The sequence below is a fragment of the Schistocerca cancellata genome, chromosome 9, assembly GCF_023864275.1.
Source record: "Schistocerca cancellata isolate TAMUIC-IGC-003103 chromosome 9, iqSchCanc2.1, whole genome shotgun sequence".
NCBI classification, from domain to species: Eukaryota; Metazoa; Arthropoda; class Insecta; order Orthoptera; family Acrididae; genus Schistocerca; species Schistocerca cancellata.
In genome coordinates this window covers 68,371,517-68,391,288 of record NC_064634.1, presented here as the reverse complement: position 1 = coordinate 68,391,288, position 19,772 = coordinate 68,371,517, and the positions used below count along the sequence as shown (strand labels likewise).

At 37.6% G+C, this 19,772-nt stretch overlaps 1 protein-coding gene across 8 annotated transcripts in view; it reads left to right on the top strand.

Annotated features, from left to right (window-relative positions):
• The window catches only part of LOC126100176 (glucose-6-phosphate exchanger SLC37A2), a 357,318-nt gene that overhangs the window by 303,595 nt on the left and 33,951 nt on the right, over nucleotides 1–19,772 (top strand). For 7 of the 8 annotated variants that reach the window (XM_049910729.1, XM_049910734.1, XM_049910736.1 and 4 more), the window contains exons 6-8: nucleotides 4,845–4,926; nucleotides 6,823–7,031; nucleotides 15,750–15,854. In XM_049910729.1, the coding sequence (XP_049766686.1) occupies nucleotides 4,845–4,926; nucleotides 6,823–7,031; nucleotides 15,750–15,854 (396 nt within the window). The remainder of the gene's footprint in view (nucleotides 1–4,844; nucleotides 4,927–6,822; nucleotides 7,032–15,749; nucleotides 15,855–19,772) is intronic. The other variant, XM_049910732.1, reaches the window with a different exon arrangement.

Genomic DNA, 19,772 nt, shown 5'->3' with positions numbered 1-19,772 from the left:
GTGGAGATATGTAATTTGAGCAACTACAGGAACAACGGGAAACAGACAAAAATGATGATCACCAATAATTGGTCACAACGCCCACCACCGAAGTTGCATGATCAATTTACAATTGCACATTCGATATGTGTCGTTTGGACCCAGCTACTTCAATAGGCAATCATTCTTGGAAATTACCTGCTAGTGTATGGCTTGCGTTGCATTGGCGAGGGCGGTGCTGCAGGGACAATGTTATGTGGCATTATGAACTTGCCAAACACCAACCAAGTTTGGATTTTATAATGAATGGTGGGATCTTCTGCTGAATATATTGCTCAAGCAACAATGAAGAAAGCAGTTGAAGAAGCTGTGACAGATAATGGGAATTGTAGAGATTTAACTGTTGCTTTAGATGGATCATGGCAATGTAGAGGTCATAAATCTGTAAATGGAGTTGTGACAGCTACCTGTGGGAGACAGTTGCAAAGCAATTGATGTTGCTGTTCTCTCAAAACATTGTAGATGTAAGGGCAATACCAAGGACGAACATAGTGAAAGTTATGAAGCAAATTTTCACGGCACGAGTGGAGCGATGGAAGTAGAGGGAGTGAAAGCAATTTTTTTCCAGATCACAGGAGTTGTATGATGTATGATACACTAACTATCTAGGAGATGGTGATTCTAAGGGATATAAAGCTGTAGAGGAACTCAAACCTTATGGCAGTGAAATTCACATTAAAAAACATGAGTGCATTGGACATGTGCAGAAGCGCATGGGGCCTCATTTGCGCAAACTAATGCAGACATTAGGATCCCAGAAGCTTAGTGATGGTAAGACCCTTGGAGGAAGGGGAGATTGACAGATGAAGCAACTGATAGATTGCAGAGGTATTATGGGTGTGCAATTAGGCAAAATACAAGAAGCATTGAGCACATGAGGAGAGTAGTATGGGCATTATTTTTATACTGCATCAACAAATGAGCACCCACAACATGCACTGTGCCCCAAGGTGACGACTCGTGGTGTAAGTACCAACCAGGAAAGGAATATGTCCATAAAAACAGTTTGCCAAATGCTGTAATTGATGTAATTGAGCCCATATTCAGAGATTTATCACAGCCAAGTTTATTGGAAAAGTGTTTACATGGGAAAACACAAAATCCAAATTAAAGTGTAAATAATTTAATTTAGATTAGGATTCCCAAAAGAGTGTTTGTACAGAAAAAAACATTGCATTTTGGAGTGTATGATGCAGTGGCAACATACAGTGAAGGAAACATTATCAAATGTGATGTGCTGAAACATTTAGGTGTCCAACCAGGACGACACAACACCATTTCCAAAATGTGCCTAATTGATGAAGAAAGACTAAGAGGTGCAGGAAGAAGAGACAAAAGCCTACAACATGCAGCAAAAGGGAAGAAAAGACCAGTGAAAAGGAAACTAACACTGAAAAAGAAAAAGAATAGGATGCTGATAATCCATCATATGGGGCAGGAATGTATTAAAAAACTTTATAAACCATTTCCCGTAACTTTAAAATTTTCATCTTTGAGGAACTTTTCTCAAAAACTGCCTACAGTATATCAATTAAATTTATACACAATATTGTTTACTTCTTTTCCTTCATTTTTATAACAAATTGTAAAAGAATATTGTATAATTCAAGAGTTATAGAAGAAAAAGAGCAAAATTTTAGAGAAAAAAATAAACATTTGTTTAAAAAAAATTATAAAACAAAAACCAATTAATATTTCTTAACATGACATTATAACTTTGTAGAGAAATATTCACTGAACATGTAGTCCAAATTTCAGAGCAATATATTTAATGGTTTTAGAAAAAAGGTTCCTTCTATTTGTTAAAATTAACTTGAAGGAGATGGATCGTTCCAGCTCCCCTTAACTAAGCTTTGTACACTTGCAAGCACAAATTTTTCATTAAGATTCTGTGCATTGTTGCGGGACACATGCACACTTCTTGAGCATGCAGGTGACATGATTTTCCTCGACTCACAGTAACAGAGTAACGGACAGCAACGTCATTTGCCTCATTCTGGCCACTTTGAGGGTGTTCAGGGCTTTTTGCACATACTGTTAAACTGTCTTCCCCCCCCCCCCCCCCCCCCCCCACACACACACACAGATTTCTTGATGGACATATGGACAGTGGATTCATTTGTTGCATTGTTGTGTCCAAAAATAGTACAGAGTTTCTGAACATTTTGCACAAAACTTTTGCCATTCTTCTAGTGAGTTTTCACAACCTACACTCACTGTTCAATACTGTATGTTTCCATGCCAATACTCCACAAACACAGACCTGGAAAACAAAAGCACAGTATCAAAACATACCTCAATGAACACTCATGACAAAATATGCGGAAACAATCTTTCCAATAACAATAAATAAAAATAATGTGCTTTCAAAATCCAACACTCTTTTTGACACACCCATTATGAAAATAAGCAAATGCTGCTGTCTTCAGAGAGATGTTTCTGAGAACAGAACATGCTGAACTGAGCTTCTCGATTAGTTTATCTATGTTTTCACTATCTTTTAACTTATTATCCAGCTGGGTTCCATGGAATTTGACACTGATTTAGTGAATTATAATAATGTCTTCTTCTGGTGCTAACAAGTTGTTAATGTTTGTCTGAAGTGGCATAATTTGAGCCTTCATGAAATTAAGACTTCAACTGTTAGCTGTAAACAAGTTGTAGGCCTTTTCAGTTATCAACTGAGGTGTGACTGATAATGCTGTTTCAACCCCTCATTAGAATGCTCGTCTTCAGCAAATATTAGTTTTTGAACCATTCGTTAAAGTCACTGGATGGTTTCATGTCTGAGACAGTCTGTTAATGAGGTACCCTGTTTGCTGTTATGAAGGTAAGAATCCATCCGTGTAAAATGATTACCATTATTGCCATAACACTTCAGTTTCTAAATTGAATTTTGTGACCCACACAAAGGCTTGGTAATGTCACAAAATTTTTGCCTGATGTAGTTCAGCAACTCAGCATAGCATGGACTCAATGAGTCCTTGGAAGCCCCTGCAGAAATATTGAGCCATGCTGCCTTTGTAGTCATTCATAATAGCAAAAGTGTTGCCACTGTAGGATTTTGTGCGAGAACTGACCTCTAGATTATGCTCCATAATTGTATGATGGGGTTCATGTTGGGCAATCTGGGTGCCAAATCATTCATCAAAAAATCATTCGCTCAAACTATCCACAGTGCTCTTCAAACCAATCACAAACAATTGCGTCCAAGTGACCTGGACCTTAGGCATCCATAAACATTCCATTGTTGTTTGGGAACATAAGTTCTACATTGATTTCTGTGGTTATTACATGCAGTGTTGCTTGTCTGTTAGCACTGACAACTCTACACAAATGCATCTACTCTCAGTTGCAAAGTGAAAGCTTTGGCCACTGCATTGTCCGTTGTGAGAGGTGATGCCAGCATTTTGGTATTCTTGGCACATTCTTGACACTGTGGATCTCTGAATATTGAATTCCATAACAATATCTGAATTGGAATGCCCCATGTGTCTAGCTCCAACTACCATTCCTGTCATGCAGCCTTAGTCATGTTGGAAACCTTTTTAAATGTATCACCTGAGTACAAATGAAATGTTCTTCAACATACTGCCCTTTTATACCTCATGTATGCGATACTACCACTATTCGTATATGTGCTTATTGCTATGCCATGACTTTTGTCACCTCAGTGTATTTCTGAGATCATTTTTGCTTTTTCTGTGGATGATCTTTTATGAAAAATAAATTGCCAGGCAGTTAACACATTCATCTCACTTAAATAAGCCAGTGGTCTGTCGTAAGACATTTTCTCAATATTGTTTGAAAATAATGGAAGGAAAATAGGTCTGTAATTAAGGGTGTTGCTTGTCTTTGTCTTCAGTTTTATAGATGGCTTTTACTACAGCATCTTTAAATCTGTTAGGATATATGCCCTGGGACATTTATTAATTACAAAAATGCCATAAATAAATCTAATCTTGATGGGTACAAAATTTTCTGCCACTGTGGGGAAGTAGCCATTGAATTTGATGGCCATTGATTCCAAAGCATCACCATTTCTCCCAGAGCTATTTTCTAGGTGCTTAATTTCATTTGGATAATTTTTTACAGTGTTCCAAATTGTTTTGCCTTATTGTTCAAGTCAACTTAAATCGTAGTCCAGGTGTCTGTCCTTTTAGTAACAGACTGAAGGAGTTTACAGTACTGTTGGTAATGAAGTTTCAAATTTTTGACTACAGTATGTCCTCTGTATGAGGTACAGCCCTCTCTTCCAAGTCAAGAGACTTAATCACATGTGTAATCCATCTTTCATTGTGGTTTCTGTTCAATTGTCACCTTTATTTGTTTCAGAGGTAAACAAGTTGCAAAGTGCTGTGAAACATGTTTAATAAAAGGTTAACTTTTCCATCTAATCTGTTTGATGTATAAATTTTTCAAAGCTTTCTTCCTGTAGTTTCTCACAAAACACCATATTGAGTCAATGCTTATGATTCTGTGATATGATATTTTTCTTCTGTGGTCTGTACCCAACTGGTCGGTATTCTTAGTGTTAACATTTGACCATCATGGTCAGATAAAGCATCATACAGTTCATTACTACAGATTCTTAAGTCTAAAACCAAGAACAAAACATGTTGATAAAAAAGATCTAAAAGGCTTCAACACTGTTAGTATATTGTGATGTTCAAGAACCAGTTCCCTTTAGTCAAATATCTGTTCTTCCCAATTTCAATATCTAATATGTCTTTCTACTGATTGTTGTATAAGTTTATTTCGCTACATGGAGTATTTTGAGTAAATTGCATGTGCTTTACTTCCAGGTGCTAGGTGGTATTGTGCAAACAACAGGTTGGCCTGGTGTTGTAACAGTTGTTGGCAACTGGTTTGGCGAAGGAAACAGAGGTAAATAGTGAGCAGCTTTTTTTTAAAGAAAAAAAATATTGCCTCAACAGATATTCTCACCTTTCGTATCTCCATTCATCATATCTCTATTACAAATCTCGTTGGTTTCCTAATTTACATTGCATCCATGTACATTCGAAACCTTGCAACATTCTCGGTCTTGTTTATAAATCTATGTTATATGGGGGAGTTCAACAATATTAGGAAACAGGATAGATTGCTACTCACTGAAAAGATTACTCTTTGAGTTACAGACAGGCACAACAAAAAGACTGAGCTTTCAGCCAAAGCCTTCTTCAGAAAAGAAAACACAACACACATTCACACAAGCAAGCACACCCCATGCACATATGACTGCTATCTCTGGTGGCTTGGACTGGAATGTAACTGTTAGATTGAATTAAAGCAGCAACCTGGAGTAAGGTGAAGGAAGGAAGAAGGATACGGGTGGAGGGGTGGGGGGGGGGGGGGCTTTCTGGTGAAGTGTGCAGCCTGTGTGCCACCCTCTGAAAATGCACCTGCCTGTCTTTCCCCATCCCTGCTCCTCTCCTTTTCTGCTCTACATCCCCCCCCCCCCCCCCCCCCCCCCCGCTCTGCCTCAAAAAGCCTCCTGACACTGCACCTGACAGCCTTGTCATGTCTCCACCTAGCCCCGTATGCTCAGCCATACAGCGCTCTTCTCTCCCCACGTCCCCACACACACACATCCCTATCCTGCTATTATCCCCCTCCCCACTCCATATTGCAGCTTTTGTCCAACATGACAGTTTCATTCCAGTCTGAGCTGCCATAGATGGCAGTCGTGTCTGTGGGAGGTATGCTTTCCTGCGTGAAAGAGTGTGTGTTTGTATGTGTGTATTCAAAAATGGTTCAAATGGCTCTGAGCACTATGGGACTTTACATCTGAGGTCATCAGTCCCCTATAACTTAGAACTACTTAAACCTAACTAACCTAAGGACATTACACACATCTGTGCCCCAGGCAGGATTCAAACCTGCGACTGTAGCAGTCACGCGGTTCTGGACTGAAGCGCCTAGAACCACTTGGCCACCGCGGCCAGCTGTGTGTGTGTGTTTCCTTTTCTTTTCTGAAGAAGGTTGTGGCTGAAAGCTAAATGGGTAACAATCTTTTCGTTGTGCCAGTCTGCAGCTCAATGTGTCATCTTTAAGGCAAGTAGCAGTCTATCCTCTTCCTAATATTATTGATTTTCTATCATGGAATTTCCATTATATTGTCACAGAAGAAGCTGAGTTGTGTAGTGGTTATGATACTAAACTGTTGCATGGAGGGTCGTGAGTTCAGAACTCACCTGGACTGTAAAATTTTAATTTCCATATTCGGTTCGAGTACATTCTAGAAGTATCCACAAATGTCAAGAATCATTGTACTGGAATGTTCTGTAGTTGTATATATACTATATGTGTTCTGACTGGAGGCTGAAGGCAGTTCACTCCGTGCTCTTGTACGTGCAAATGCTGAATAAACCTTCATTAAGTGAAGTTAGTGTTCACCGTTCATCTAATTACACCTTCTTCTACATGACAATATGGTGAGCAGTTTCCTTTACTTTTTCCATTATTTATATTCCTCCAACGACTTCTCGTTATTGTATTCATATTGAAATAGATATTATTAAAATCTGTGTCAGTACTTCCAACATGCCTTTTCATTTGCTGTTCGCCTACTATTACACTCATCTTGCATGAGTCTTGATCAGCTAGGTTTGATTCCTTCTGAATTAAGTTTCTTCTGGAAATAAATCAGTACTAGTAACGAACTGCATTTAAATTTTAGTGTTTGTAGAAATGTATATTTAACATTTATGCTTGGTTTCAGTAGGTGTAGTGTAGCTGAAGACTATTATATATTTTCTAATTGTTTACCTGAATTTACAGGTTTAATATTTGGTATCTGGAATTCCCACACTTCAGTAGGGAATATATTAGGTTCTTTAGTAGCTGCTGCATTTGTCGAACAGGATTGGGGCTTGTCATTTATTGTTCCTGGTGCCATTATTGCTGGGGGCGGTTTCCTGATATTCCTCTTCATGGTCGAAAACCCATCACATGTGGGTTGTCCGAGACCAGGAGAGGATGAATCGGAGGTAGGTATCTAAAGCAAATGTGTCCTGCATTTTGTGCAGTGCCTTTTATTAATGGTGTACTAGATGTAATGATATATTATGCATTCATTTAGTGAAAACACGATAATGATTAGTGCTAGTTTTTTCTTTCCATATGTGATAATCATTCACTCATTGTATTATTTACTGAAGCACAGTTGTTGTTAGGATTTACCTTGCAACTGTCGAGATCATCATTTTAAAAGGTTTTTTTTTTTTTTTTTTTAAGCAGTGCAACAGTTAACATTGATTTGCAGGAACATACAGTTATTTGGGTTATTAGTGTTATGCTATGAAAACTTACACTTGAAACATATTATTAATTAAATTATACTTCTGCAACCAGTGTTGGTGGCTGGTACCTCCTTCAACACAATTACTACTGTGTCTTTAGTGACACTGATTTCTTGCCTTGGTCACAGACGCTCAAATTTGTAATATACCATTAAGCTGTGTGTGCAGATTGTCACATATTAGGCAATATAGCACATATCTTTGATAACTACAGTCAAGACAGCATAAGTAGATCCTTGACAGCTTGCAGCCCTGTTGCTAGCTTTCAACATAGTGAAGCGCTAACGGCCGCAGGTGAAAACATTAAAAACATTAGCCATCTACAAAGCGCTGAGGCACTGCCATATTGACGTTTACAAAATTGGTTGAGGCAGGCACGTGAAGCTATTGTACCCTGCCCACTGCAGCTGTCTGCGATAAACTTATGCAGTAGTCTTCATAAATTGTTTTGGAAGCAGTCTGAGCTGCCCTCTTAGATCGTTTGCAGATGATATCATTGTTCACTGTTGTGAATTCAGCACAAGATCAAAACAAACTGTAAAGTGATTCATACAAGGTATGTAACTGGTGCAAGAAGTGACAATTGGCCTTGAACAGTAAAAATCATGAGGTCCTCCATAGAGATACTAAGACAATTCCATTGAATCTTTGTTACATGGAAAATGACAAAAAATGTAGTTCATCAATTAAACTAAATATATAGGACTTATAGTTAGAAACCCCAAAAATTAGAAGCAAGATATAACACACTGATGTTAAACTGAAAACTTTGTTTTATTGGCCGGGCACATGGAAGGTGCAAATTCACTAAAGAAACTGCCTGCACTACACCTTTCTGTCATCTTCTAGAGAATGGGGATCTTTTCAGATAGGATAGACAGAAGTTATTGAAAAAGTTCAAAGAAGGGTGGCACAGTTTCTGTTCTCGTGAAGTGGGAGCGATAGTGTCACAGGTGTAATAAACAGTTTGTGATACAAATCACTGATACAGACTTTTCTCATTGTGATAAAATCTTTTCATGAAATTTCAGCCAACACTTTTCTTCTTCAAATGCCAAAACATTTTGTTTCCTTCCAGTTCCATGAGAAGGAATGGCCGTTGTGATGAGACAAATCAGAGTTCACACAGAAATATTTAGATGTTTATTTTTCTGATGCACTATCTAAGAATGGTGCAATAGAGGTGTTGTTGTAGTTGTTGTTGGTGTTGCTGACTTCAGTACAAGGGCTGGTTTAAAGCAACTCTCCACACCAGTTCATCCTGTGCAAGTCTCTTCATCTGTGCGTAACTAATCCCCAACCTACAGCCACTTGAACCTGCTTACTGTATTCAAGCCTTGGTCTCCCCATACAGTTTGTAACCCCCCATTCTCACTGTTTCCATACTGACTATTCCTTGATGCCTCACATGATCTATTAATTGATACCTCCTTTTATTCAGGTTGTGCCATTTCTTTTTTCACCAATTCTGTTTAATACCTCCTCATTAGTTATTTTTTCTACTGAAGATTAGACAGGTATAGTTAAAAACTGTAATTACTGCACCACTACAAATGTGTGTGATATAGATATCAGTGTCATTGACATTGAGAAGCTGCTGAAATTAATAAAATAGGCCAAGACCCCAGGGACTGGTGGAATCCCTGCCAGATTCTATAAGGAATTTGGGGATGATTTCGCTTCTATCTTAGCCATAGTACAGTGTGTACCTTTGCAACCTCTCACACATTTCAAAGATCCAGGAAAGAAAAAACTGCAGTAAATATATCACACCATATGCTCGAGCATCTCAAAGAATTTATTTAATAATCATCAGTACACCTCTACATGTGAACCATTTGTATCATGAACGATATTGAACCTGTATCCAATTTCTCTTCTTCTTTGTAATATGTCCTCTGCTAAATCTACAGAGCAAGAACCAACTTGCTTTGCCAACTTATTTATTAAGGAAACCACAATAAATCACCAAGAGTAACACACTCTTCAAAACCAGCAAAACAATAAGGATCCCTTCTACAGATCAAGCAAATAACAACTAATTCCTCCAATCAGAATTCCCTTTGACTCTATACCTATACAGCTGTTCCACACCGAAATCGGCTGTTAGCACCTGGTAGATAACGTAACCTGAGGGAAGCAACATATCCTAACCGTTGCTGAAGAGAGGATGGTCGAGGTGGCACACAGCGGAATTTGCCAATCTTCTCAGCACTTGGCAAGTCAAGAACTGCTTACTGAATGGCTGGGCACCGGCTTATCTAGCCCCGCATGGAGTGATATTTCTGGGACTATTTGTACACACATGATCACCAGCAAATAGTTGGCTGATCATCACATCCCCTTCCTCTGCTGTTGGTTGATGCCCTCTGATGGGTGGTGGCCACACCTATGCGTTTGTTGTCAACTGTGGTACTTGATGGTAAACACTCTCGCCAGACTTCGTAACGGGGCCGGCAATCCATGTCACTGGTCTGTCTGCAGTGTTGTCGCTACAGTCTGTGGTGACTCCAGGATCTTCTGTCACTGTTGCTGTTATATCAGTGATAAGACAGCTTGTTGTGTCAGACTTCTTGGATGCTGAGGTGGCCAACAATAATACAGTTAATTAGAACTCTCTGAATAAGTAATGCTTTATTAATTACAACAAAACTCTTATTTGATCGCCAGACTTGGCTTTAGCTATGAAGTTGCACATGCAGACTTGCAGTTCAGAACACACTATACAGAGCCACGATTATGGAGTGGCAAATTTATACAAGTTCAGGATAGCTGTACTGTGGCTTCATTACAGTCACTAGAAAACACAATTTCATAGACACTCGTTGAAACAGTTCAGATAGCGTTGGCATGTAGGCACAGTTCACAGGAGACAGAAGTCTCTTCACTTCCCAATGGTTGACATGGGCTGTGTCATGGCGAGTATGCAGTACAATGACATTACTCTGTCAGGAACTACCTGGAATTGGCCAGTATCCAGCCTCGAACAGAACTGCCCTTCTGGTCTCTGGCGGTGTCATTTCAGGGTAGAGGTGTGGCAGTGGTGCCCTGTGATACTGCTTTGCTGTGCAGTAGTTCTGCAGTGGTTGATACTTCTTGCACCGCTCTCGATACTTGATGACACTGCACGTCTTGACACAGGAATATCATCCACTTTGGTCACATATGTGCAGTCCTTCAGTATTCCCCACAAGAAGAAATCCAGTTGGGTAATATTGTTGGGAATGTGGTGCTCAGGCAATGGGTCCCCTGCATCTGATCCAGCGACTGGGAAATTTCGTATCCAGTAACTTGCAAACGGCTGTTGACCAATGCAGCAGAACTTCATCTTGTTGAAAGATGATGTACGATTCCAATACTTGTATCTGGGGTATACAAACTGTTGCAACATATCCAGAAACACTGACATATTCACTATATTTTCTGCAAAGAAGAACAGTCCAACAATCTTATTGTACATCAGCCCACACTTGGCATTCAGTTTAGGGATATCACGAACATGTTCACTGATAGTGTGCGGATCTTGCGAGCCCCAAATCTGAACATTATGCTGGTTAACCATTCCTTATAATGAAAGTTTGTCTCATCATACATTAATTTGTCTAGATGCCTGCCAAACTGGCCTATGTGGTCTTCTGCACAGTTTCTTCTGAAACACCATGACCTGCACCACCAGAATGTTTCAGAACCCTTCCAGCTGCCACTTATATATCACTTATTAACTGTTTTCACATAAGGTCAATCACATCCACATAATCTACAATAATTTCTTTGCACATTAATTTGTGATTTTTTTCCCTGCATCCACATTACTCCTTGCATTCACTGCTGGGGAGGTTGAAAGGGCCACCCTGTATTTTTTAAAAAAATCTGCCCAGTAGTTGGAATAAAATGCAGGTCACTCCCACTGGACAGAAAGGTAGTGGAAGTTACCCAGAAAATTACAATCCAGTATCACTGAACCCATCCTTTACAGAGTCTTAGAACATGTTTTGAGCTTATACATAATGACTTTTCTTAAACAGTGAGACATTCTCCACATTAAGCAGAATGAATTTCAGAAACACCTGTCATTCAAAATCCAACTTGCACTACTGGCCAGTGTGTAAGGCTCATCTACATGAAATTTTCAAACTGCATTGTATATGTTGGATGAAGATTGGAAATTTTGTGCATTTTTGTACATAGCAATTGTGATTTTTAATGGATTTTATGCTATTTGATGCCATAGGTTAATGTCACCAAGTAAGCTGTTTTTTAAGTCTAGTAATATTCCTGATGATGGTCATAATACAGGAGTGTTTATCAGCTCTCAGTAGTGAAACTAATATATTTTTAAATACTTGCAAGCTGTGAGGCACCAGATCAACAAAATATACTTACAGAATTTGTTCGACTCTTTGAGTGACATGGGATAGTGCCAATTGGATGACCTGCACTCAGTCTCTGGAGTCAAATGAGACAGTCTTGTCTCATCACCAGTAATAGTTTGCTCAAAAAAGACATATCTGTCTTCTCATCCGGCCATCCTGATTTCTGTTTTCCATGATTTCCCTAAATCACTTCAGGCAAATGCCGGGATGGTTTCTTTGAAAGGGCATGGCCAACTTCCTTCCCCACCCTTCCCTAATCTGATCGGATCGATGACCTTGCTGTTTGGTCCCCTCTCTCAAATACACCAGCCAATCAACATATCTGTCTCCGCAATAACATGTCAAAAACATCAGAGAGCTGCAACTGCTTTAGTGTTTTGTATTCTAATATAATTATCAGACTTGATTCATCAGAATACTGTGTGGTGATTTATTTGATACTTCAACTAAGATACATCACAACATTACATTAATTAATTATAAGTTGTTAGAACAAAAATAACATTTGTACTTAATTTTTGTGTAGAAATGACAGGTCCACATAAATTAATAACCTTACAGTATTTGAATGTATCTCCCACTTTACTACTTCCAGGTGCGGTAAATAAATTCAGACATTTGTACAAACATCAGATTCCATTTTTCTGATAACTTCAGATCTGATCTTAAAACTCTACTGATCACAATAATACATATATACTAACTCTAAACAGAACTCAGTAGAACTCACTGCTTGGCCTTGCACCCACCCTTATAATAAAATGTAACAAATTGAAGTAAAAAATCCATTATTGGTTCTAGAACATTAGTAATATTATAATGAAAAGTGACATAGTAATAAAAAATTGAGCTTAATTGTATGTTTTAAAATAAAAGCATAAATGCCTCATACAATTTGATTAACACAATTTGATTTGGTGTGGAAAATTTTGTTAAATATTGTTACGAAGCAGTTGCTTTCAAAGTATGCAAATTGCTGCTGAAGTGCTTAACTGTTTTAATTACTACCATTTACAGAGGCTTCAACACAAATGTTACATTATTGGGAACACACAGTTATCTTAAGAACAATGTTAAAGATTATTATGTACTGAACTGTTTAAAGTTTCAGTAATCAGTCGCAATATTACACAGTGATTTTTCTAGAACTTTCTATTTGTCATTTTACAAAACTGTATTATGGGAACATGTTTGACTTGAAATTCCAAACTATCGTAATTTTGTCAACAGCGTAACTAACTTGTCATGTAAATGCTATTTAATTATTCCAAATAGTATTATATTAAAAAAACAACAACTGGAAAAGGAATAAACACAAACATAAATTTAAGATTAAATGAGGAAAGATACAATACATTAAATAATACACAAAATATTGTGTGTCATGATATTAATAATGAAATGTATCATTCACTACTGTATGTGAATCTCAGTCAGTTACATTACAGTGCCAGTCACTCATCTGCCAGGGAGTCCATTGTGCACAAATTTTGCTGTAGTCAAGATGTTCAGATGCCTAATTGCCAAGCAGAGAATGAGAAACACTTGGAAAATATTTCATTCTTCAATTCATTCTTAAAATCTGTAATGAGGACATCAAAATTGAATTTTGTAATGCTTATTTGTTCATCTATTTTTGAATGCTTCACATCACTTTCTCACATTTCTTTTGTTCTTTACTGGATGGTAAATTTTAGCATAAAATTCTGAGCATTTGAAAATTGAATAACATGTGTGATCTATAATGTGCTTCCAGGTGTTATGCCAAGTTGTTGTTTCTATTTTATTCACAATATTTAGTTGACAAATCCAGCTGCCTTCTTTCAGTGCTAAAGTTTTGCTGTTACGTGTACTCACCAAACTGTGAACTATTGTTGGTCTCACACCAATAGTTACAGTAGATTTCAATTCCAGATGCCCGATAGGCCCTTCGATGCTTTTTCGCTTTTCAAAGCTCACACTGATACTCTGGTGAAATGCAAATTTTCTGTGTTTATCAACTCTGGTGGATGTGATGGCATGCAAGATTTTAATACATTGAGTGCTGGACCCCAAGCATTATTTAAATTGCTGTCATCCCTGTTTATTAGATTTTCTGACATCTTAAGTTTGATAGACCCCTTAATTATGCATTTGTACCACGTTACTTGTTTCATCGTAGTTTAATGGAGTCCAAACAAAACAGCAAAACTTGTAGCACTTGTAGGAGGAGGCTGGGTCAGTCATTCAAATATTGTGCATAAAGTGGAAACAACAACTTGGCAGAACACAAGCAACTGAACTATTTATCAGTTGCACTGAAAAAACCAAGGAGATAATACCTGTAATCTCACTGCTGATGGGACTTTGTATCAGAAAGTTTGTTTTAAAGTCACATAATCCAGAGACAATAACAACTTGTGTCAATTGGGTCCCATACAGCACTGAGACAAGAAGTTGATGAAACCACTAGACTGTGAATGGAAGTCTGGTATCAGTCTGTGGACAGGGAATGCACAATAGGGCACTGCCTCCTGGATTGTGTGGGAAGGAGAGAACAAAGAATCTCATATGAGATCAGTATATGTAGCAAAAATGTAAGTGATTTATTAGAGAAACAGCTCATTGCAGAAGCAGCTGTACTTGGAGACAAACGGTGGAAGTCTGTTCTCAACAACAAACGGATAAATGATGAACAGAGAAAATCAGTTAACTATATAAAATAATTATGGGGATGGGGTGTCAGTGATATAAAGGGGTTACTTGAAATGCAATACTGAAAACTGTTTGTGCTTTTCACGTGTAGTAACTTGATGTTCATTATATTGTGGTTGTTATTTTTATTTATGGTGTTTTTTTTCCCACCTCCTCTCGGTGATGATATAGTGTCTATACAGAAAACTTTTTAAATCAGAAGTTGGACTAGTATTGTTTTTGTAATTTGGTGATGGTTGTGCCATTTGTTCTTCTGGAGTAACAAAGTTGTGATTTTGTTAACTTTGTATGGCATTTGTTGGTTGCACTCACTATTAGGTGTAGTTCATGTATATCTATAGGGTAAGTGGTTGGCTTGGTGATGGCAAAGCATTCTGTTTTGTTTGGAATGCCTTTGAAGGTGGTGGCCTTGCTTTTTTCCACACTACTTAGATATTATCTGGATAACTTCACACTTGAGAGTTCATCACTGGATTTGAAGGATGATATGAGTAGAACATCATTTTTATGAATAATTTGTTTTCCTGTACATCTCCCTGCATGACCATCCCTTTTTCACAGCCAAATAAAAATTATTTCTTTGAAGAAAGTATAAAATATATTTCAGTAAGCTTGAAGTTTTCATTGTATAGGTTTTATTTACTAGTCTGGTAGCTTCATAATTATTTTCCTAAAAATTGTGTAATTTTCATAATACAGTTTGAAAATTACCATCAAAAACAGCATCACAGTAATTTTGGCATGGAAAAACTAAAGTTTTGATGTATCAAATCAAATGGTTGTTCTCTTCCATCTATTAGTCTCTATAATAAGACATGTAACAACAGAGTAATAAGCAACAGGAAATCATACATGCCCCCCCCCCCCTTTTTTTGTAATAAAGTTGATAATAACAAGCTGAAGACTAGTCGAACATATGACAGTGGTATCAAAAAATAGTTTTCAACATTCCTGTTTAGTGTATCCTATTAACTACCCACTGCATCTGTTACATAAATACTGATGAACTCTGTTCAAGAATAAGTGGTTTGATAAGTACATTTGAGATAAATTGTAGAATATTCATAATCTCGGAAGAAACCCATTATCTTGTTGAGTTTCAAGTGAGTAACAAGTTGTAAGTGAAGAGCACTACATTCATATACCAGATGCTGACATTGCTAATTGTATTCAAACCTATTTGAATGTGGAAATTGGAAGCCCACTAAGTGGTATCGATTTTTGAATCTTATTTCTGAGGACTGACATGACTTTCCCAATGGCATCCTCACATATTTTGGCAGCCACTCGTGTTTCTGTATTTATCTTTGTTTAGGCACCATGTAACTTCACTGTTTAGATGCGCTCGGCATTCGGCTACCAAAGGATCAGCACAAGAGTGACGTCAGATTCAAGTTCTGATGAGTACAGCTCAGGTGAAGAGGATTCCCTACTGGGAGGGCAGGTAAGGCTCCACCATTTGTGAATGATGCTATTTTTTTTTTTTAAATGCAGGCATGCTTGTAGACAGGACCATCATGCATGCTGTGCTTGTGCATAGGTATTTCTTCCAGTCCTGCAGTGTACAATAAGACATGCATGTCTGATACTTCCCATTGTACATTTCTAAATATGGTAAAAGACTAATGGTTTGAGAGTTACGGTAGCCAGTGCACAAATGGAGTATACTGCAGTTCAGGCTGGTACCACATAGATGAACCATTATGAGGTAATTATTATGTACTGAAGGTTTACATTTAATTTTACATTGATGATACAGGCATCACAATAAGAATTAGCAATGGAAGATATCCATTGTCACATAAGTCAGCAGCACACGTAATACACTGAAAGATTTTCTGTATAAGCTTCTGCTGAGCAGTCACTTACATTTTATCATAGCTTCTACCTCTTTCTATTTCATTAAATTTTCCAACAACTGTTGAAAACAGGAATTAAAGATATGCATTATCATTTTTCTCTTTTACCACACTTAAATTTGTGAAACTGAACACTAACAAAGTGCATGATTTTGTGCACAGTTAGTCAAAAATCAGGAAGCTATTGAAAAAAAACTTTCATTAGCAAGATTTGATAGAGGTCAGAAGCCAGGATTAAGGTTAATAACAAATATTGTTCATTATATTCTGAGGTACATAAAGCACTAAGCACATTATTCAAATTGAAGTTTATTGATAGTTTGGCTAGAAAGTGGCTACTGCTTTTTTTATTTCAGTCATGTGACCTGTTTACCTTGTGTAACATTTCCAGCTCTCCTTTTACATCAGTTCTATCTTGAATGTTTGAAACATCAGCAAAACTTGACCATGATGGGGAACCCTACAACTTACGGGATTTATTTAGCATCACCTAATTTTGTTCAACTCAGTTTATGTGAGTCATCCAACTTCTTTTTAAATAATTTTTTTTACCACTATACAGTATTGGTATTAATCCATTTCTACATAATGTGTTACTCCAGTCACTGAAGACAGCTGTGAAGATTCATTCATACATACATACATTGTGTTCTGTAACTCCTAACCAATCGTGAAGGAGAGCCTCTGGGATGTTGTAACAAGACAAGCTCAGGCAGAAGTACTTCTGTGTAGTATACCAACACTTCCCTTTTCTTACTGCTTTCACTGAGGATGCTTGTTACAAATTGCTCCCAACATGTCCTTGCATAAGCCCAAATGTCTCAAATTTTACTGGTCAGTACATGACTCATCTTGCATCAACACAGGGCATTTCAGAATTTTCTTTTGGCATTTCTTTGTGTCCATATTAATTTCATTCTTCAAAAATGGGCTCTACTTATTTTAAAACGAAGTGGTCACAGTCGTGTATGTGTGGGTTTTTTTGCTGACTGGTAGATTTTCCTGCCATGAACTTTCTGCCTAAATTTTTTTCTACCTTGTATTCCATGTTTATCTCTGCTTCATTTAGCTCTTCTTTTATAAAGATAATAATTTTAAGAGTGAGGTGTTTCTGTGATCCATGAACTGTACATACTCAGACTTGATGGGTCTTGTCATAAAGGGCAGAGGCAGCTGAGTGGTAATTTTAATACTTTTCTGCAGTCACATGTTGCTTTCTATTATAGTTGCCCGAAAGCAAAGCACCCACATAATTTGGGGCTAAGTGTGCTGACATAATTTTGTTCTTTCTGCTGTAGTGTGTGACACACATTGTCCAGAAAATTCATACATGCACTGTATCTTGTTACTTTAAATAAATCTGCCTGATGATGCAGATATAGAATCATCTGAAATATGTAGTGGAAAGATCTGTAAAAATGTTGGTTACATTTACTTATGTATTCTGTTCATATTCATACCACAGTTAGGCCTCACCTGAAATGTTTGTAGTAATTTAACATTTTTGTTAATTGTTTTAACTGTCTCTCCAGCTGCAACAAATAATTAATGAGACAGTCAAAAAGCACAGAGAGTTTTTCAAGCTAACACTTGTTTGTCTCGAAATAAGCATAGTGAAATTCCATACATTCAAACACTACTCAAAATAGTAAAATATATCATTCACCACTGATTTATACAGTTTTAATGGTTTTTTATATTGATGGATTAGTTATAGGATTGGATAGGAAAATTCATCCAGGTAGAGTATGAAGCTGCACACGAGATTGCTTGGGCAAAACTTAGTATCAGGGGTGGGCATAAAATTATAACTGGATTCTTTTATCAACCACCAGAATCACCTCCTGATTTAACTGAAAACATAAGAGAGACATTCAGCTCACAAGTATGCAAGTTCCCAAGTCATACTGTAGTCATGGGAGAAGACTTCAGTCATCCGACAATCAGTTGGGAAACTTAGTTTTTTAGTTTTGGGCATGACAGGGCATACTGTAAAATATTACTTTTCTATATATTTGACTTCTCTGAAAACTATCAAAAACAGGTGGTTTGAAATCCCACTGATGATGGAAATATATCTCACGGCAACAAATAGATGTGACTTCTTTGAGGACATCCACATCGAAACTGTTATTATCTGTAACAATAATGATTACCGAAGTGCAAAGGGCAACTAAAGCAAGTAGAAAGATTTATATGTTCAGTAAACTAGATAAAGAGATGGTAGTGTGACATCATGATGAGGAACTTCAAACTTTTAGCTTGGGACAGGTGAAACTAGAAGAACTGTGCCTCAAGTTCAAAAGAATAGTTGACCATATAATGGATAGATATGCACCCATTGTAGCAGTTCATGGTGCAAGGGGTGCTCCATGGTACACTGTCACTGTAAAGAAACAGACTGCCACATAACAGGTGTAAAATAAAGCACAGGGCTATCAATATCAAGATGCTCAGTGAAACATGTTTGGCTTAGAGAGAAATGTGTGAAGCCTTCAATGACTACCTTAGCAGAATACTGCCAAAAGATGTTTCACAAAATAAAAGGAAATCTTGGTTGCATGTAAAGACTGTTAATGACACCAAAGTTAGTTTCACTCACTCATGGATGAGAATGGAACTGAAAGGGAGGGTATCAAAACAAAAGCATATATGCCTTTACATATGGAAACCCAGGAATGTTGCCTCAGTTTGATTCCCATACCACTGAAAACGTAAGTGAAATAGATATTAGTGCCAGTGGAATTGAGATAAAGCTGAAATCGTTTAAATTGAACAAACTTCCAGGGCCCAATGGCACCCATATCATATTCTACACTGAATTTGTGTCTGAGTTAGCCCCTCTTTTAATTAGAAATACCACAGATCCCCCCCCCAATAAAACTGTGCCCAGTAGTTGCAAGGAAGACCAGTCACTGTCGTCTACGGGAAGGGTTAAAGAAGTGTTCCACAAAACTACTGTCCAATATCTTTGATATTCAATTGTTGTAGAATCTTGGAATCTAATCTGAGGTCAAATATAAACAGTATGGATTCCTGAACCATTGATCATCTAAAACCCAACTTGTGCTTTCCTCACTTGACATTTTTTGTCGTGGTAGTGGTAGTGCTTGTCAATTTCGAAAAGCATTTGCCTCCATACCACATCTACACCTATTATCAAAAGTATGATCTGTCAAGTGAAATTTGTCTCTGGATTCAGGCCTTTTTGATAGGGAGTATGCAACGAGGTATCTTCGATAGAACGTAGAGTTATTGTGCTTAGAAAAACAGTCTAGATCACACAAATCACATTTATTAGTGACCGATTTTAGTCTAAACATGGATTGTCTCCAGACTATACTCGAAAGTTCATGTGTGGAGATGGATCCATGGAACAGGAACTGCAGAAGTATCTCGATGCTATCAAGTTCAGTTTACAGTATTTGGAGACTTCTGGTGTTCCTGCTCCATGCATCAGTCTGCACACAAGTTTGGAGTACAGTCTTTAGGCTGAAATCAGT